Source organism: Mytilus galloprovincialis, chromosome 7 (assembly GCF_965363235.1).
Source record: "Mytilus galloprovincialis chromosome 7, xbMytGall1.hap1.1, whole genome shotgun sequence".
NCBI classification, from domain to species: Eukaryota; Metazoa; Mollusca; class Bivalvia; order Mytilida; family Mytilidae; genus Mytilus; species Mytilus galloprovincialis.
The window spans coordinates 38,681,127-38,701,478 of NC_134844.1; the positions used below are offsets into that span (position 1 = coordinate 38,681,127).

The 20,352-nt window shown below is 30.5% G+C and overlaps 1 protein-coding gene across 15 annotated transcripts in view; it reads left to right on the forward strand.

Annotated features, from left to right (window-relative positions):
* LOC143082932 (liprin-alpha-1-like) overlaps positions 1-20,352 on the forward strand; it is a 47,745-nt gene that overhangs the window by 19,582 nt on the left and 7,811 nt on the right. For 2 of the 15 annotated variants that reach the window (XM_076258948.1, XM_076258959.1), the window contains exons 6-21: positions 191-412; positions 1,915-2,061; positions 2,979-3,197; positions 4,364-4,558; positions 5,277-5,353; positions 6,168-6,261; positions 7,159-7,370; positions 8,777-8,806; positions 10,339-10,519; positions 13,109-13,201; positions 15,377-15,543; positions 16,166-16,338; positions 18,380-18,473; positions 18,828-18,909; positions 19,151-19,351; positions 20,003-20,178. In XM_076258948.1, the coding sequence (XP_076115063.1) occupies positions 191-412; positions 1,915-2,061; positions 2,979-3,197; positions 4,364-4,558; positions 5,277-5,353; positions 6,168-6,261; positions 7,159-7,370; positions 8,777-8,806; positions 10,339-10,519; positions 13,109-13,201; positions 15,377-15,543; positions 16,166-16,338; positions 18,380-18,473; positions 18,828-18,909; positions 19,151-19,351; positions 20,003-20,178 (2,363 nt within the window). The remainder of the gene's footprint in view (positions 1-190; positions 413-1,914; positions 2,062-2,978; positions 3,198-4,363; positions 4,559-5,276; positions 5,354-6,167; positions 6,262-7,158; positions 7,371-8,776; positions 8,807-10,338; positions 10,520-13,108; positions 13,202-15,376; positions 15,544-16,165; positions 16,339-18,379; positions 18,474-18,827; positions 18,910-19,150; positions 19,352-20,002; positions 20,179-20,352) is intronic. The other 13 variants (XM_076258949.1, XM_076258956.1, XM_076258955.1 and 10 more) reach the window with 13 other exon arrangements.

Genomic DNA, 20,352 nt, shown 5'->3' on the forward strand with positions numbered 1-20,352 from the left:
AGTTTTTAAAAATTATTGTAAACAGTAGTTAATTACCAAATGTTCCTCAACATGTATGAAAGGAGTTGAAAGAGGTGATTTGATGTCAAGTTTTGGGTCATGAAACATTTGATTATTAATTGTCAAATTTCACTTTCATTTACCAAAATACAGAACTTAATTTGTTTATAATATTTTATGCTTATTTCAGAGATTATCTAATGGATCTATAGACCCTGATTCTGAAGTGAATAGAATTATAGAATTACAAGACACTGTAGAAAAACAGAATAGTGAATTAACTTCTACACGGACTAAACTGTTAGAATTAACAAATAAGTGTACAGAATTAGAGGAAAGCTTAACTACAACTTCTAAAGATCTCATCAAATCACAGGAACAAGTGGTCAAGTTACAGAGAGATTTAAGAGAGGTCAGTTTCTTAGATAAGACTAACCCTAAAAAAACACCACACATTGAGAATACCAGGCTTAAAAAAGAGGGTCGAAAGATATCAGAGCAACATTCAAACTCATAAATCGAAAAATAACTGACAAAGCCTTGGCTAAAAAAAAAAAAAAAATTAAACAGACAAACAATAGTGCCCAAATATGCAAGACATGAATTTAGTCTACGAAAGGCTCATCAGTCATGTTAGTGACTCTCATTTCTAAAAAATTAAAAAATGCCAAATAAAATATGAAGTGACAAACAAGAAGTAATATTGTAAAAAAAGAAAAACAGCAATAATTTGGAGCATCTTCGAATTTAAAAAACCAAAGACTATACATATAATCGTATGCTATGGATACAGATTTATGTTAAATAGATGTGTATTACTATGTTATTTTCCTCCAAAAATACATCCACAAATCCTATGAAGTGTTTCCAAAACTGTTGCATGTTGATAATAGACAAATCTTGGAAACAGACAACAGAATCTATTGACCACAAAAAATGTTCTTGTTTTCTTTTTCAGCTTCCCCAATAGATATTGAGTAGTTTTTCGCTTGTAATTGTCTTAGGAAATCGATTTTGATATTAAATCAAAATAAAAACAAGGACAGAAAACACCGTCAAATTTTTTTCTGAAATGGGTTCCAAAATATTTTTTTTTTGTATTTTAGGGCTCAAATGATTGCAACTGTATATAAACACGATAAAGTTTATTTTACATATCAAATGACATAATGTTCTCCTCAGTCATTATTTTCAAATAGTCAATTGGGGTTAATTTGAAATAGCACTGTTTCCCTTAAATTATAGCAGCATAATTATTATCTTTTCCGTGATAACAAAATTTCAGATACCGATTGGGCTCTTAACTCATTTTAATGTTCAAAAGATATTGAGTAACCTGAACCTAAAGATTTTGCTCATACTCCCCAAAGATAGTTTGTTTAGGTTGATATACATATAGGAATGACACTCATTCTTTTTCTCTAAAAAAAATCCAAATTCAAGACTTTAAGAGGTAACATATTGTTTTTAGCAATACACTACTAGTCTAGTCAAAGTTTTGAAAAATAGAGTCTTTCAAAGCTCTGCCTATAACACCAAATTTCCAAAAAAGGCATACACATAAAAAGAGAATATTTTTAATTTTGTTTTTAAATGTCAATTTGCTTAAAATGATTTGATTGCGAAAAAATATATAAGTCATCAAATTCTTTTTGTTTAATTTATTTGAAAACTATTTGCATGACAATTAATGTTTCATCATTACTATTTTACGCCCATATAAAGACATTATCTATTATTTTGTGTTAATTACAATTCATTGAGTCAATGAATCTATAATCACCTAATGTGTTTATTTTACTCCCACCACTGTATTTAAATATATATAGCCTCTAGTGGCTTTGTGTAAAGTTGTTATCTGGAAAACTCTTTAAGTGAAATAACTACTAATTATTGATTGTTTATGTTTTATAGTCATTAGCTCAGCGAGAGGACCAAGAGGAGAGGATTGCTACTTTAGAAAAACGTTATCTGAACGCCCAACGGGAATCAACATCTCTTCATGATCTCAATGATAAACTGGAGTCAGAGTTAGCTACAAAAGAGAGCCAGTTAAAAAGTGTAAGTTTCACTGGTGAATATGACATGTACGATGTTAAAAAGACAATGCAATAGAACTTTCATTGGCAGGTTTAAACAGTACAAATCAATGTGTATTTGAAGGTGTGATCAGTTGAAAAGTAGGTGTATAGAAAGGTATAAAAATTTAATGCAAATTTTACAATTGGTAATATTACAAAAAATATTACATAATCATTTCTCTTTTGTAAGTTGGATTTTATAAATATTTAATTACTTTATATTCAAGATACAGTAATCAATGGATGAATTGTTTTGGGAAGTAGACTACAGTATTATTTGTGCTTGCAATGCAACATTCATGTGGAGAAGTTAATCTTGAAAAAATCACTGCAAACAAAAACACAGAATTTTTATCATCATTTAATATAATAAAAAGTTTAAACCTGTAGATTTCATTCATTGTATTACGTCAGATATTTAGAATACATTTTATTTATTTGAAGGCATACACACACATATTGTTGACCCTGGCCAATAATGGAGTTCTTGGTTCCCATACTTCAGAATATTTATATATATGTGGAATTTCAATCTTTAGTTTCAAGCATACCTGCTCAATCACAGAACCTATGTTGTGCACACTGAAATATGTTTCTTATATTTGTAAATTATGTTTGGGGCCCAGCTTTAATTTGATAAAAGGTTGATTTTTACCTAGGCACTCATTGAACAATTGACAATTTTTATTTTTATTGAAAATTTATGGTTTTTCTCTTTGTATCAAACAAATAAACAAAAAAAATGTCATAAAGTAACGCAAAGAAATTGAATTTCACATTTTATAAAAACAATGGCTTTTCCTCTGCCAAAATGAATGAAAGATTTTCAAAAAGCATATGTTATTATCATGACCTTAATTTTGACCTGGTTAAAAAATACTGTTATTTACATTGCAGACGGAAGAAAAGGTGCGAGCGACACAAGAGAAGTTAGAACTTGCCGAACAAAAATTACAACAATCATTGAAAAAAGCCGAGGCATTGCCCACAGTAGAAGCAGAACTAGCTCAAAGATTAGAAGCATTAACTCAGGCAGAGGAGCGTCATGGTTCAGCTGAGGAACGAATGCAGTTAACTGAATCCAAACTACATGAGAAAGAGACAGAAATACAAAGGGTATACTTTACTTGATAATTTAAATCTGCTTCAATTCCGGTATTTGTTCATGCACTGGGTATTGCTTTGTAAACCCCAGTTAATTCCTTGCTGCATAGTAGCAAGGGGTATATAGTTTTGTAAACCCCAGTTAATACTTCGCTGCATAGTAGCAAGGGGTATATAGTTTTGTAAACCCCAGTTAATACTTCGCTGCATAGTAGCAAGGGGTATATACATGTAGCTTTGTAAACCCCAGTTAATACTTCGCTGCATAGTAGAAAGGGGTATATAGCTTTTTGACCGTATGTCAGTTCCTAAGGCTGTCTGCAGAAAAAAAAGATTTTGAGATGCTAAATCAAGTATGATAATGGGATTGTGAGCCAACTGTGGTCAATAATACTGTAAACGAACTAATTTCATGACTTACGCCTGTTGAAAAATACAGTGAACATAAATCGTCACCAATATGTTTAACTTGGATCTATCCCTATTTAACAACATCAAACAAATTGGAAATCACAGATTTAAATTGTTGTGAAATCAGCTAATATGTGCCTGTCCCAAGTCAGGAGCCTGTAATTCAGTGGTTGTCGTTTGTGTATGTGATACATATTTTTTTTTTTTTTTTTTTTTTTTTTTTTAATACATAAATAAGGCTGTTAGTTCTCTCGTTTGAATTGTTTTACATTGTCTTATCGGGGCCTTTTATAGCTGACTATGCGGTATGGGCTTTGCTCATTGTTGAAGGCCGTATGGTGACCTATAGTTGTCTCATTGGCAATCATACCACATCTTCTTTTTTATAATAAGGGCTACGCGCAAAATAAAGTATCCGCGAACATAAATTGGTTTACAGTAATAGGAGGAAGATCCCTGGTTAAGACACAAGGTCTAAGTTCTAGGTCATAGTTTCTTAAAGTTGATTTGTGTAGCACAAAACTTCAGATGGAAATTGTAACTGAAAAGAATCATTCCTTAAAGTTAACAGAAGAAACTATGCTCTCAGAATAATATAAGCTTTTCTCTTTTACATTGGGGATGTGAGATTTCTCATTAAAGGTTCTTTAATTGAATTTCTTGTTTTTCTAACAATTATACAATACATGTACACCAACCAGCAATAGTATTTGATACCATAATTTAATGTAAATGATGCATTAGATGATTCTCCTATTCTTTTACAGTGTCGACAAAGAGAGAAGATGAATGAAGAGCATAATACAAGATTATCACAAACTATAGATAAATTATTATCTGAATCTAACGAGAGGTTACAACTTCATCTTAAAGAAAGAATGCAGGCATTAGAGGAAAAAAATCAACTTACTCAAGAATTAGAAAGTGTCAATCAGGCACTAGAAGAAATTCAGAATGAAAAAGTGAGTATCCTCTTGCTGTGAGCTACAGCCAACTTATATTGTTCGTGTTCACTTCAAGGCCAACCAAAGTAAAAAAAAAATGAATTTTCTGTTTAACTACTTAGCACACATCGCTGAAAAGTAAATCTGATTTTATGTACACAGATTAATCTGTTGACATATTTATTTTATCCTGAAAACTAATGGTATTTGTGTGTGACATAGGAAGTAAATTTTCTGTTTGTTTTTCTCTCAACTATCTCAAGGAGCATTTGCTAACATCTCTGTCATTTGATTACAGATGGATATTTTCTTATTCAAGTTATTGGCATTCATCCCACACCACTATATTTTATTTTGTATGCAGATTAACTGTTAAGGCACCCTGACAAATACAGACATTATTATAGGATAATAACCACCAGGATTTCGAAATGAAAAAGGATTTTATGACCAGTTAATTTCAGCTTTATAACATGTATGGTATTACCTCCTCCCAAAATACATGAAAATATTCTGATTAGTATTTTATGATGTGAGATATATTCAAACCACAAAAATGTTTGTGATACTGTCTGTTACTTCACTAGTGTGTCTTCATGATATTGAACTAAGAACTACTACATATAACGCTACTGGAAATTTAGAAATCAAAAAACATATTTATGATTATAAATCTGAAAGACTGGTTGAACTAGGGGAAATAATTGTGATGTGATTTTAAAAATTTTCTTTGCAGGAGAGAATGAATGAAGATTTAGCACGAGCTAAAAAAGAAATTGATACTCTTAGGCAGCAACTTGAATACCTGGCAAGGTAAGTGTTTAATTGTCAGAGAATGTAGTGAGTTTAGTAAGTGACTATAAAAAAAAACGGAAAAAAAGAACAATTTTGAAATGACAGTATTGATTGACATATAAAAAAGAAGATGTGGTTTGATTGCAAATAAGACAACTCTCCACAAGAGACCAAATGACACAGGAACTAACAGCTATAGGTCACAGTATGGCCTTCAATAATGAGCAAAGCCCATACCACATAATCAGCTGTAAAAGGCCCTGAAAATCACAAAGGTAAAACAATTCAAACGAGAAAACTAACGGCCTAATTAATGTACAAAAAAATTAATAAAAAACACATCTGAACACAGCAACTGATAATAACCACTGAATTACAGGCTCCTTCTTTCTCTTGTTAATTTATCAATAAGCTTTCTCAAGATTCAAAATTTTGAAGTTGTTCAATCATACCAGAGTTTGTCATCAATTTCTACAAGAACTAAAAGTAATATAAATAAAATGTTTGATAATTCGCCGTTTCAGAATCTAATGCATTCTGGGTAATATATGGAAAAGCATACACCAAAACGTTGTGATTGGTTAAAAACGTTCTAAACAATTGAAATGCAACCAATGACGTAACGTTATTTTCATTTTGGTGTACGAACAATGAGATTACCCATAGTCCTCTAGTTTCTGAAATGGCGAATTGTTTAGATCCAAAAAATTAAAAAGTAATGCTTATGTGTAAGTGAAGGTGTCAACTTTTAAATAGTAATTTAAAGTATGGGTGGTAATTTGTAGTGAATTCTGTTTATGCTTAATTAGTAATACAATATTTCTATTTTCAGGCCAGGTTCTGGGTATGGGTTACAGAGTCCCAGTGAAATATCGCGGCGGACAAACCGTGGCAGGGAACACGCTCTTAATGATGATCCTACAAAAGTATGTTTAATTCATTCCTAGTTTATACATATATAATGTCAGTGATTATTACACAAAATGACATTGACATTTATAATGCAACCATCTTGAAATTTTGTTGACTATAAATATTTGTGATAATATCGCTTAACAGTAGAAGACAGAAGAAAGACACCAAAGTCAAAACAGACAAACAGTGTAAAAAACGATAGAAGAAAAAACATATTAACCACATCAAAAACAACATAGAAAGTTAAGGAACCCCATCAAAAAACTTTGATGATCTCAGTAGGTATTTTCAATAAGATGAGTTATTCCTGGGGTTACATCAGATACCACTTTTATATGAAAATATTATACAATATTAGAATTTGACTGACTATTTGAAAGTCACAAAATCTTTATAGTTAATATCTATCATAGGTCCTGTCTTGATATGAGTTTATATCATAACAGATCAACTTCACAAAACAATAGTTAAGTTGAAACATTTTCTGTGATTTTATGTAGGAGTTTTAACTATTGGGAATATTCATAATGTCCCTTGTTTCTCATTACAATATAAAGGTGAGGACTGTTCCATTTAAACATGCATGGCACCCATGGAAGACACTTTCGAAATGAGGTTACCCTGTGTAGATGGAATATTAGAATTTCATTTCAAATTTTTAAACAGAAAAAAAATTGACACTCATGTATAGTGGAAGTTTTGAAGTGCCTTCCCACAGTCCCATGTATTTTTTTTGGACAACACTAAGAAGATATAGAGGCCCAGCATGTACGAATTTGTTTTATATAACATTGCTTTTGTTTTTGATAGGTGAATACATTAAATGAGCAGGAATAGGAGAAAATATAGGTCCCAGAAAACAGACAATTGGTTTCAATAATATTGTTAATGATTTTGTTTTATAATAGGTGAATACATTAAATGAACAGGAATGGGAGAAGATACAACAGCAGCATGTGTTAGCTAATGTCCAGCATGCTTTTGATACCAGTGATACAGAGGAAGATAGCGAGTCTGTTCTGGGGACATTTGACATGTTGTCACCTAGTGGACATACAGATGCCCAGACCTTAGCCTGTATGCTACAGGAACAACTTGACGCAATAAATAATGAAATAAGGTAGGTTGTTGTTGTAGCCAGAGATATAATGCTTTAATTGCCTTTTGCGTAGGCCACATAAAACTTGAAGTCATCCATTTTGGTGTCTGCAAAATTATACTGTAAACCAAATAATTATCATGGATACTTTATTTCTCATTAAGCCAATACTAGCCCATTCACTTTCGCTATTTTCAAAATTGCGTTATGTAGTTCAATGAGGGAAGATCCAAGTTTTACTCATTTGCGACTATTTATAATCGCATTATTTTTTCTAAAAGACGGCAAAAGACACGAAAGTAAATCGCATACAAAAATTAGTGGGTTTACAGTATTTATTTCTAAAAATTTGGAAGATTTAATATCTCTGTAAAGGAATAATCATTGAATATGTTTGGACTTTCATTTACAATAGCAGCTTATCCAATTATTTAGGAATTATAGTTGGTCATTGTCAAAACTTTGAAATTACCAACTTGGATGGATGAAAATTTACAAGTTTTATAGGCCTTACATTTTTCAGGTTAAAAAATAATCAAGAAATGATTTAATTTATTGCTTTTAAACCAGGATAATGTTTTTATCTTCTGAAAAAAAAGAGTATTTATCATTATTGTATATTATTTAATCAGATTTTACCTGTCAATTGATGTTGTTGCTTTGCTGTTTTACTTTCGAGTTTTAAACTTTTGCCATTCGCTTTCTGTTATTATTATTAGCACCACAGCAATTATTTGGAGGAAATGATATAAATAAGGGCTGTTCTAGAATATTTTTATTTTGAGACACTTGGTCTTATTTTTTAAGAGTGGTTGGGTCTAAAATAGGCAAAAGATAAAAAGGTTTATAGGCATTGGGGCTTCTGAAAAAGACCACCTGATTTATTTTGACCCAGCCTAAATTGTTTTTGTTTCCCTAACTAGTAGTAAGTACAGTCTTATATCCAGATGATATTTTTGTTTAAAGTTATTTAATGGAAAAGAGTTGCATTTATTTATTTATATAAATTCATAGAGAAGGCTATAAGAAACTAAATTAAAACAGGAGATTATTAATGTTTTTGTATAATATCATTCATACTCAGTTCAGTTCATGATCTTTTTTTTAATTCAGTGTGATCATTTATGTAGAACTTTTTCTTTAGTTATTTTTCGTTAGTTATTTTTCGTTAGTTATTTTCGTTAGCTATTTTCGTTAGTTCTTTGCTGCTGGATGTTAAACAAGCAACTGTTTACAGTTGTTTTCTACTGTAAAATCTTTATCTTCAAAATCTAGTTCAACTGAAATTTGTGTAATGATTAAAGATCAGAAAAGTTATCACTTGGATATTTATTTGAGGAAGGAAGATTGGGGTTACTGCTAAATAGTAGATAAGAAATACTTTATCTTATACACTAATAATACCTTTAATATATAATCTTTTTCAGTGAAATTAATGAAAAAACAAATCCACGAGGGTAATTTGTAGTTCATATATTTATATCAACCTTCAATCTTTGTCTTGCGTGTAATTAACAGGGGAAATAACTTTAGTCTCTGTCTTATAACATTATACTGGCTTTAATGGGAAACAATCTTGTAATAACAGTGTATGATACAACAGCCAGTTCATCATTTATTAGAATTTGGATTTAACTGGAAAATATATCAATTTCAAAAGCCATTAAGTTGAGAATATTTCATGTTTAAAAACAAAACAAAAAAAAAACATTTTGAGAGGAAAATCAGTTTAAACTCAAAAGAAATTACATGAACTCACAGATTTTAAAAGATGCTTAAAACTTAATTGATTTAAACCCTATGGTCCATTGGTCCTACCCATTCATAGACAAAGATTTGCATTTTTTTGCTAGATTCTTTGTATGTTAAAATTCTGTTCAATATGCATTTGAGAATCTATAATTGCAGTCTTTCTTATATTTAAAAATCAGCACTGCATACATATAATAAGCATTTAACATTGAGTTTTGATGAAAAACTCTCTTACCACATCTATATAATTATATCATATTAGCTTGTAGTGAATTATAACATGCTTTATGTGTGAGATTAAACTTTGACAACAGCTTATTGCTAGACTTCAAGCAAAATTTGTATGCTATTTATTTTTTATATTTTCTCTTCTTGAATCATTCTATAGATTGTTCTCTCTTACAAAGTTCCCACCATCACTGACATATTTAAACTCAAATTTATGACAAATATTCAGGTTTTAGAACTATATAATTATACATGAATGATGAAATGTCTTGTGAAAATAGTTCTTTTAAAATTTTAACCATAAAGCTGGAAAGAAGAAATTTATATATCATTGATTTTGTTCCCTCCACATAATGATGGAGCTATCTGGTCTAACTAGGAGGAGGGAATTGACAAATGTGAATCGGTACTACCCATTCATAGACAGATTTGTATTTTTGATAGATTCTTTGTTCATCCAAATTGACAATCATTTTGAAATTTATAGCAAGAAAAAGATGTAATGCCAATTAAGAATACCTACATTTAATCTCAACTTATTAGGTTCATTTACTGTAAAATATGTAAATGAATTTACATAGTCTTTGTTCTGAATAGGTTTCTCTTTGTATATGTAGTCAATTTACAAGTTGATATCAAGTTAGTTATTATTTCTAAAGATAATTTGATTTTCTTTAATATATTATCAGTTCATATCATCACACATATTTTCAGTTACTAGTTCAAATCATCAAGTTACAAGTTCCGATCAAGCCTATCTAGTATATCCACTTTCATATGCTCAATTGATCATGTAGATTTTTTAGTTAGAATTGATTCATGCATGGTTATATTTTATTTAAGAAATTCATTTAGATTTTCCATCCAAAAATTGGATTTTGTTGTTGTGCATGTACACAGTTAACTTGTTCATTAAAGTTGTTTAAAATACAAAGATTTTTCAGGATTTATGTCTGAATTTTTATGCTATTAGATAAATAACTATATATAAAAGATCTCCCTCTTTCAGATTGATCCAAGAAGAAAAAGAATCTACAGAACAAAGAGCCGAGGAATTAGAAAGCAGGGTAGGCAGTGGAAGTCTTGATGCTATCGCCAGCAGATGGCGTACATCTCCACCCCTCAGTGGTAGCTCCACCCCAACACCCAGGACGATTTTGTCCAGAGATTACCTACAAAAATATCACACTGTAAGTCCCTTGGAGTCAGCACTTCTCGTAACTTTTTGGTGTTTTCAGACTTTCTTCATTGCTGACTCCAGAAATTACATAAAAAAGCATGCTCTATCATTTGAAATCTTAACACCATATAATCACAAAACTCCAATTAATCTGCTAAGTGTCAATGATTTGATGCATTTAGGAAAAAAGGTCTGGATCCTCTTAAATAATATTCAAGGAGAATATAAGTAAAACAGAGCCAACTATTTATTAAAATAGGATGTTTTAAATGTGGTGTACTATTTTCATTGATGCATCTTTGTAAAAAAAGTACCTGATAAATAAAAAAGTATTAAACTTTTGTTTTCAGTTATTTGGTCTTTAGATAAGATCTTTGGTAAATAAAAACTAGAAAATAAATAAATCAATATATCAAACCTTGAATTAAAATTCTAACTCCTGCAAAAGAGTACTTCAAAGTAACTTTCATAAACTTCCATGTTGAAATATAATTCAACGCATTTGGCCTCTAAAAAGAATCATGTATTTAAAACCATTGGGTGCCTGGGTCTTATTAATAGGTTATTAATATCTACACAACAAAGATTATTTCTACTTGGGTTGGTAAAGAGTTCTTGAGTAGTATTTCACTGCTATGTTGTAAATGAAGTTTCATTGATTTTCTGAAATTGTTTAAAGCTTAAATTATCACTGTTAATTTACATGTATTTCATAAAAATAAGAACTTCACAATTTTTCACTGATTGAATTCCATTTCAACATTTTAAAGATAAAATTTGTTGTTTTCCAATATAGCATCTTGTAACAAAGAAAAATGAAGCTTTCCTAATTTGTAAATAAAGAAATAGCAGTCTAAGAATTTTCTATTATTTTTTTGTAACATTTTTTTATTTTTAAATGATAGAGCATGTTAACATTTGGTTTTAGCATGACAGTATTACACATATTTGCTGTTGTATCTCAAAATTTGTATAAATATATATATTTAGAAGTGGTATTTTCCTTATATTCAATTATTTATTATTAGATGTGTTATTTACTAAAACACATATTTTAGATACATATATAGATATATGTTTATATATTTGGAATTCATTTTGCAGTTCATTAAAATGTTCCTTCTATTTGTTTAATTAGTGTATTGAGCTATCACAAATTTCTTATTTAAGGTGGTAGACCTTGGTTCAGGGAGATAATTCTTTAAATCAGTTAAGCGTTTGTAAAAGTCAAGTTCATCAATGTATTTTAAGCATTTACCTGAAACAGATTGAAATTAATCTATGTAACCTAGAAGCTTAAAATATATTTTTGAAAATGGTTGACACAAACGTACTGATGATTTTAAGAGTTATTTCCCTTAACCTAGGTCTACCTCCTTAATGTATCTATATGAGTTAACTCCCTTCTCTCCCTCTGCTGGCACATCAATTATTTATATGTTAATAGTAGTCTAGATCATGTTTAGTAGTAAAATACAACTCATAAAAGCATACAACATTCAGAAATCTCTATATCTATTGAAATTTAGCAGCTTATGAATGGCTGAATAGCAATATAAAGTTAATTTGATTAAATATTTTCAAAATAGGAAGAAAAGGGGACCACTGTTTGCAGTTGTTTCTGTTTTCTGATTTCAGTTCATTTCAACTATCAGTATTTTCCCTCATTCTTTATTCAAGTGAAAAAATGATTTGTATTGCACATGTGCAGTATAGAACTGACTGATTCAAAGTATAATAATTGTAATATTGAAAAAGCATGTATTGGACAGTATAAGTAAATATGTTATGGCTATCTCAGGAAAACCTTTTTTTGAAGTTTTTGGCAATTTCTTACACTGAAAAAAAAAGCTTTTGGTTGGAGAGAAATATATTATATTGTTGATGATACAATTATATCTTCTAAAATTGTAATTTTTCCTGGAATATGCCTAAGGGCTGTTCCATTAAAACATACATGGTACCTAGAGAAGGCACTTTGAAAACAGAGTAACCACCCATAGAAGCCATTTAGAGTCATGCATAATTTTTAACCTGTTCAATACAATATTTTGCATCCACCCATAGCAGCAAATTTAAGATGCCTTCCCTAGGTCCCATGTATGTTTTTATGGACAGCCCTAACTTCACCTGACATGCATGTCTGTTGTCTTCAATCTATCACCCTCTTGCATGCTACTGCACTGTAGACATTTTTGTACTGCATCAATTATATTTATCAAAAATTTTTATATAGTCCAATATCAATATTCAAATGTTCTGACACTTTACATAAAATAAAAGATAGAATAATTTGGAATTAGTTATTTTCCTCGAAATGTGAAAAAAAAATACTGAAAATTTTAATACATCTCTATTTTTGAAGAAGAAAAAAATTAAATATTTACTGGTCTATTGAAAAAAATGCATATTTCAAATAAATATATACATTTTTGGAAAACTTGCCGTTAAAAGAAAATCAAGGTAAACAAATGGAATGGCTTCATTTCTTGTTATAAGCTTTGATTAATAAAAACTGCCAATCAAGATATATTTTCTTAGCTTGTATTAACATTCTGCTTACTATTGAACAAGAAATGTTATTTATCCTCCACTGTAGGCCCCTGCAGGAATGTCAGCTTCACATCTCTATACTTATTCCTCATCTAGTCCACAGTTGGCTACTGCCACCACAGCTGAATCTATTAACCAGGTAACTATACACACCTTTCAATAACCAGGTATCTATTCATTAACCAATACAAACCTGTACCATTCATTAACCAGGTAACTATACACACCTTTCAATAACCAGGTATCTATTCATTAACCAACACAAACCTGTACCATTCATTAACCAGGTAACTATACACACCTTTCAATAACCAGGTATCTATTCATTAACCAATACAAACCTGTACCATTCATTAACCAGGTAACTATACACACCTTTCAATAACCTGGTATCTATTCATTAACCAATACAAACCTGTACCATTCATTAACCAGGTAACTATACACACTTTTCAATAACCAGGTAACTATACACACTTTTCAATAACCAGATATATATTCATTAACCAATATCATGAATATTTACCTGTACCATTCATTAACCAGTATCATGAATATTTACCTGTACCATTCATTAACCAGGTAACTATACACACCTTTCAATAACCATGTATCTATTCATTAACCAATAAACACCTTTACCATTCGTTAACCTGGTAATTCTATTTTGATTGTTAGAAAACAAAAGTTAAGCAGAGGTCATGGGGTCAAAGATAAAATCTTTTCCAGATTGAATAGCATTATGAATCTTCAGACTTTATATACCCTAAACATGAATAGCACAGAACAAGGAAGATGTCTATTGTTGATAGTGATTTCTGTTCTAGTTAAGGCTTTGCACTTAAATGCTTTAGTTCGCAGTGCCCTTGTGAATGAAAAAATTCTTAACTTTATAAGATTGAACATAATGAATTTTTAGAAGACCTCAAACATTTTTATGCCCCACCTACGATAGTAGAGGGGCATTATGTTTTCTGGTCTGTGCGTCCGTTCGTCCGTCTGTCCGTCCGATGTTCGTCCGTCTGTCCCGCTTCAGGTTAAAGTTTTTGGTCACGGTAGTTTTTGATGAAGCTGAAGTCCAATCAACTTGAAACTTAGTACATATGTTCCTTATGATATGATCTTTCTAATTTTAAAGACAAATTAAACTTTTGACCCCTATTTCACGGTCCACTGAACATAGAAAATGAAAGTGCGAGTTTCAGGTTAAAGTTTTTGGTCAAAGTAGTTTTTGATGAAGTTGAAGTCCAATCAACTTGAAACTTAGTACAAATGTTCCCGATGACATGATCTTTCTAATTTTAATGCCTAATTACATGTTTTACCCATTTTCACGGTCCATTAAACATGGAAAATGATAGTGCGAGTGGGGCATCCGTGTACTTTGGACACATTCTTGTTTTGGGATCGTATAATGGTATGATGTAGTCCTCTTCAACATCTGTGTTGTCTAAAGACACATTGGTTTCCATACAATAACTTTAGTTCTAGTGAATGGATCTCTGAAATTATTTAAGAATGTTTAATACCACAAAAAGAAGGTTAGGAGACATATTAGGCGTTATGGGGCCAACAGTTTAGGATTTAAGGGCCTAAAAGGGGGCCAAAAAGAACATTTTTTGTAGTTTTTGGACAATAACATGAGAAATGTCTGTTCTGGACCATTTGATTGGCCCAGACCTAAGTATACAAGGACACTAAGACTGCTTAACTTCATTTATCAAAGACCTAGGTTGAATTCCTGATTCATTTTTCCATTTCCCTTTTGCCATATTAAGTTTATATCTCGTAATTTGCATGTATTACTTTATAATAAAGGGATGATAGTCTGCAGGCTAAGCCGCTTTAACAATGCTTACAGAACAATATTTATGCTAGAAAAATATATAGATAGTTACTTTCTAACTTGGCTTTATAATTATAAGATTGGAAGCTACATACCACATCTTGAACAATTCATTGTAATACTTTTATATGGAAATTTTAGATATAATTTTCTAGTAAAATTTGTGTTGGAGCTATAATCATGATATAACTTTTTAGCACAAATGCAAAGGATGATAAATTGTCATTAGTTTTATGATGACTTTTAAAAGTTCTAATGTTTTTTTTCAACATTTTTTTTTTTAATTCAAAGCAAGATATTACACAAGACTGACAATAAGTTCAATAATACTAATCCCTGAAGGAAGTGGTATGTTTCATCTGTTACTCATAAGATACTAACAACATAATCAGTGGAATTTAACAATACCTTTCAACTATAAAAGACAAGTAGTGAATTTAAACTTGATTTTAAACTTCGTTTTTAAAGCAGCAGTATAGTCGTGATGATTCAGCAGTGAATGAAGAAGCCATGACGATAAAGTGTGAATCTAGTCCCCCAACTCCTCGGTCTTTACGTCTGGAGAGAATAGCCACAGCAATAGCTCAAACATCTAATCCAACTAATGAAGATTCTGTTTTATCTTCAACTCCAAAGTAAGTATAGATGTCTAAGGAGTAATATATGGTAACACTGACATAAGAAATCTCTGAATGCAGGAACTGAAAATTAAACTTTTTGTTGTAGAAGCTGTATTCATTTATGTGTATCAGCGGGAAAAAATATAAAGCATATCAGATAAAATATATGCCAAAACATTGGATTATAGCATATCCTATATTTTATTAGAATGGATATCTAGTCTTAGTTGTTTAGAGGAATCATATAAGTAGAACAAGCTTCTGTTTCTGGAATTGTTATCTCCATCATCCTAGTAAAATGTTTAGCGAAAAGGTATATAAGTAAAATGATGATAATTGTAGGATATATGACGCTATGCAACTCATTTGACCTCCCACATTACTAATTTTTCAAACAGAATTCACTTATTCCTTTATTTTGTAGTACATACTATCGTCTTGCACTACAGTAAAAACCTTTCCAAAGGATCTTCCAAGTCATAAGACGAATATTTATCACTCAAAGGTTATCCTACAATGTTTATTTGAGTAGTGTTTTAGCTTCATATTTTCAATTTTAACATGTTTAAGATATATCACTTTCATAATGCCAAGATATTTCATTTGTTATATTTCTTCACACTTTCCATTTCTGTAGATCTGTGATAGATACCATGCAAGCAACAGCTAGTCCATTTAGTTCTACCAGTAGTAGTCAAGATTCTCTATCCAAAAATCAAAAGAAAAAGGGAATTAAAAGCTCACTGGGAAGTTTCTTCAAGAAAAAAGGAAAAACGAAGGAAGGAATAAACAGAGAAATGACACCTGTTGGTATGTATATTTGTATATAATGTGATTATGTCCAGTTCTATTGTGCAGAGATTGTATAAGGCATAGTGAAGATGTTCCATTATAAAACATCATAGATTTTTAAAACCAACTAACAATCGCAGGGGCATTATGTTTTCTAGTCTGTGCCTCTATCAATTAGTCTGTCTATTCAGTAAATGGTTAATAATTTATGGTTGCATTAACTTTAAATTGAAACTTGGTATGTTGTCAACTTCAAAAAAAGAAGCGAAATAGGTTATGATTTTTTATTGGGTTGATGTCTTATTGAAAATCATACCTTATCTTATTTTTATGCCCCTGTCTGTTCATTTGTGCATACCTAAAATTAGTTTCTGTTCTCTACCTAGAGTTTACATTTAACTAATGTCATGACACTTGTACACAATGCTTATAACCACAAAACACAGATCAAGATCTTATATTTGTGGGGTCACATTTACCATTCCTAAATTACGCCCCTTAAACGGAAAGATTGCTGAATTTTATTGTTTCTTTCTATGAATGTGTTACCAAATGTTATGAAACTTATACACATGATTATAACCTTAAAACACAAATCAAATTTAAATGTTGGTGGTGTCACATTTACAGTTCTCTAGTTATGTCCCTTTATAACTTTTTATGCAAGTAGGGCATCAATGGGACACATTCTCCATTTATGTTATGGTTATGACATAGATTTAGCTGTTCACTTAACCTGTAAAAGTTATTATGAGCAGGATCAAATGGACACATATTCTTGTTAAAGTCATATGAAACCTAAAATGAAAAAAAAACTGATGCATATGTTTCTATAACTAAATGGATAGTTGTCATTATAAAACTCATGTACATATATTTTTTTTTTTTAAAGAAAATTCTTTAATTTATCCACATTTAGAAGAATTTTTTTTGAATCGCTTGCTTCCAGGAAGCAATTCGCCGAAATATTTTCTGTATGCAACGTAACCTAAGCATGACCCTTCTCGTAAAATTCCAGGGATCGCAATACGCAGGGATCTGTCATTAAAATAAACTATTATCTGATTGTACATGTTATACACGTGCTCAATATTCATGCTTCTTTGTTGATTGTTTGATTTATAAGGTGACACTCGGTAAACTACGGCTTCAAAACACAGCAAATAATGAGCTGCCATATTTGTTAAATCATAACAGACAGATTAAAAAAATTGAAGATTATACGATATTTTTGCTTAAGGTAGCACAATACAAAGATTTTTCATCCCCAATCAGACATCTTTAAACTGATGTAATTCCACTTATCTTTCTTTAAATTTTATAAATGAGGTACCAAAAGAAAGAAGAAGGATTAATCTTTCAAATTGTGATAATTTCATTATGACATAATTATTACATCATTAATTGTTATGTAATGAGTTGCCATATTGTGATGTCTATACTTGAATGAATTTAGCTTCTTTATTATTCATAGCATCCCAAAATGTTTTATAGATTCTTGCACAACACAGTTTGACCTCCAAAACTGTGTCTCAGATTTTTCCTATTGTATTTCATTCTCTCATAAATCTTCAATGAAGTTTGCAAAATCAATTCATAAGAGTCCACTAAATTCAATTGGGTATAAAATTTGTTTTTGGAAATCTGAGATACAGTTTTGGAGGTCAAGCTGTGTTGTACAAGAATATATAAAATATTTTGGGATGCTATGAAGAACAAAGAAGCTAAATTCATTCAAGTGTGGATATCACAATATAGCAACTAATTACATAATAATTAATTATGTAATAATTATGTCATAATGAAATTATCACAATTTGAAAGATTAATCTTTCTTCTTTCTTTTGGTACCTCATTTATAAAATATAAAGAAGGATGAAATGAATTACATCAGTTTAAAGTTGTCTGATTGGGAGTGACAAAATCTTTGTATTGTGCTACCTTAAGAAATGCAGTTAATGATAAGTTAATGATATATACATGCATATGACTTTAAATAGTTATTTTAAGGAAAGTTATTGTCCATCAATTTTTTTTTTAAATCTAATTTTCTTTTTAGGTGGAGGATTTGGTGAAATGGGTGATGTAAGTGCTGGTGATGCTTTAACACTAGGACTTGGCCAATCAGAATATGATAGACGCAAGAAAAAAAAGTAAGTAGAGTTTCATTTATTGTTAAGGGTTCAAATTGTAAATGACCAGGTTTTAAAAAAAAAAAAAATCATTTGAAAAAGATTAAAATGGAAGATCGGATTTATCACAATTCTTTTAAAAAACCCACACTAGTTACTGGTTATAAATCAGGATTTTAATTTTAGTTTGATGTTCATCCCATTCATACAGCTATTATGTGATGTTATGATTTAATTTTTTATGTGTAAACAACAGGATTAATGGAAAATTAAGCAAGACCTGAACAAAATGGTCAACTAAAATAATAACTAAGAATTGAAATAGCTTTGGTCTGATATGTATGTATATGTACTTAAGTTTGACTTATTTTTTAGGCATGAGTTATTAGAAGAAGCAATGAAGGCTGGTACTCCATTTGCTTTATGGAATGGTCCGACTGTTGTAGCATGGCTAGAGGTTGGTATAACTTCCTTTTCTTGAGCGAATTAATTTTGTCTTTTGAAGGTTCATTTTACATTACACACAGAATTTCGACAGAATAATGATGGCTATGATTATTAGTTTGGAAGAATGTATATTTGGAGTGATATATTCTTCTGTACTGAAAATGTTTTCAAGGCAGGAAATGATTGAAAGTTATTTTAATTATTGTGTTCAATGTTTGAAAACTAAACTTACATTTATATTTATTCTACAGTTATGGGTTGGTATGCCAGCATGGTATGTGGCAGCATGTAGGGCTAATGTAAAAAGTGGTGCAATAATGTCTGCCTTGTCAGACCAAGAAATACAGCGAGAGATTGGCATTAGTAATCCATTACATCGCTTAAAATTACGACTAGCCATTCAGGAAATGGTCAGTCTCACAAGTCCATCAGCACCTAAAACTTCCAGAACTGTAAGTATTTTTTTTATACTGATAAAATTACTGTAGATTGCAAGGGAAAGGATAAGATTCCAACTGAAGTGTTGCAAATATGTAATGAGCCAAGTTCCTTTATCTATTTCAATTGAAATGTGTTACAATTAGGCTTAATACTGATTTTCATTATGATAAAATACTGTAAAGCAGAAATTATTTAAAGTTTTGAAGAATGGACAAAAATGCAAATCTTATCCAGGAAAATCAGATTACAGATAAAAATATCAAATTCAGAATTTGAGTTCATGTTATGGTGATATTCACCCAGTCACATTATTCACTTTATTAAAAACCATGCAATAATTTCTGAACTTAATAAATTGTAAAATTGTTTAGTAGAAAATGTAAATTTAACTTTAGCCCTTTAAATGGTTTAAAGAAAGTAATTCTTGAGTGTTTGATAGGAATAATTACAATGATGTCAAGTTTCAGTTTACATTTTTTTTATTTGGCCCCTAAAATTTAATTTGGTTAAAATAGTGCAGTCCTCTGGTATCATTGACCAGTAGATCTGTTTTGATCTTGTAAACTAAAACTAGGGGTCCAATAGATAACTACTTCAACAATAAACCCATGCAGTTGCAAAATACACCTATATGTTATCCCTGTTCTAAATTATATTTGTAGACATTAGCCTTTGGTGATATGAACCATGAATGGATAGGAAATGAATGGTTGCCTAGTCTAGGACTACCTCAGTATAGAAGTCATTTTATGGAATGTTTAGTAGATGCAAGGATGTTAGATCATTTAACAAAAAAAGATTTACGGGGACAATTAAAAATGGTCGATAGTTTTCATAGGTAAGATATAAAAAAAGAAATGTGGTATGATTGCCAATGAGACAACTCTCCACAAGAGACCAAAATGACACAAAAATTAACAACTATAGGTCACTGTACAGGCTTCAACAAAGAGCAAATGCCATACCGCATATTCATCTGTAAAAGGCCCTGAAACGACAAATTTAAAACAAT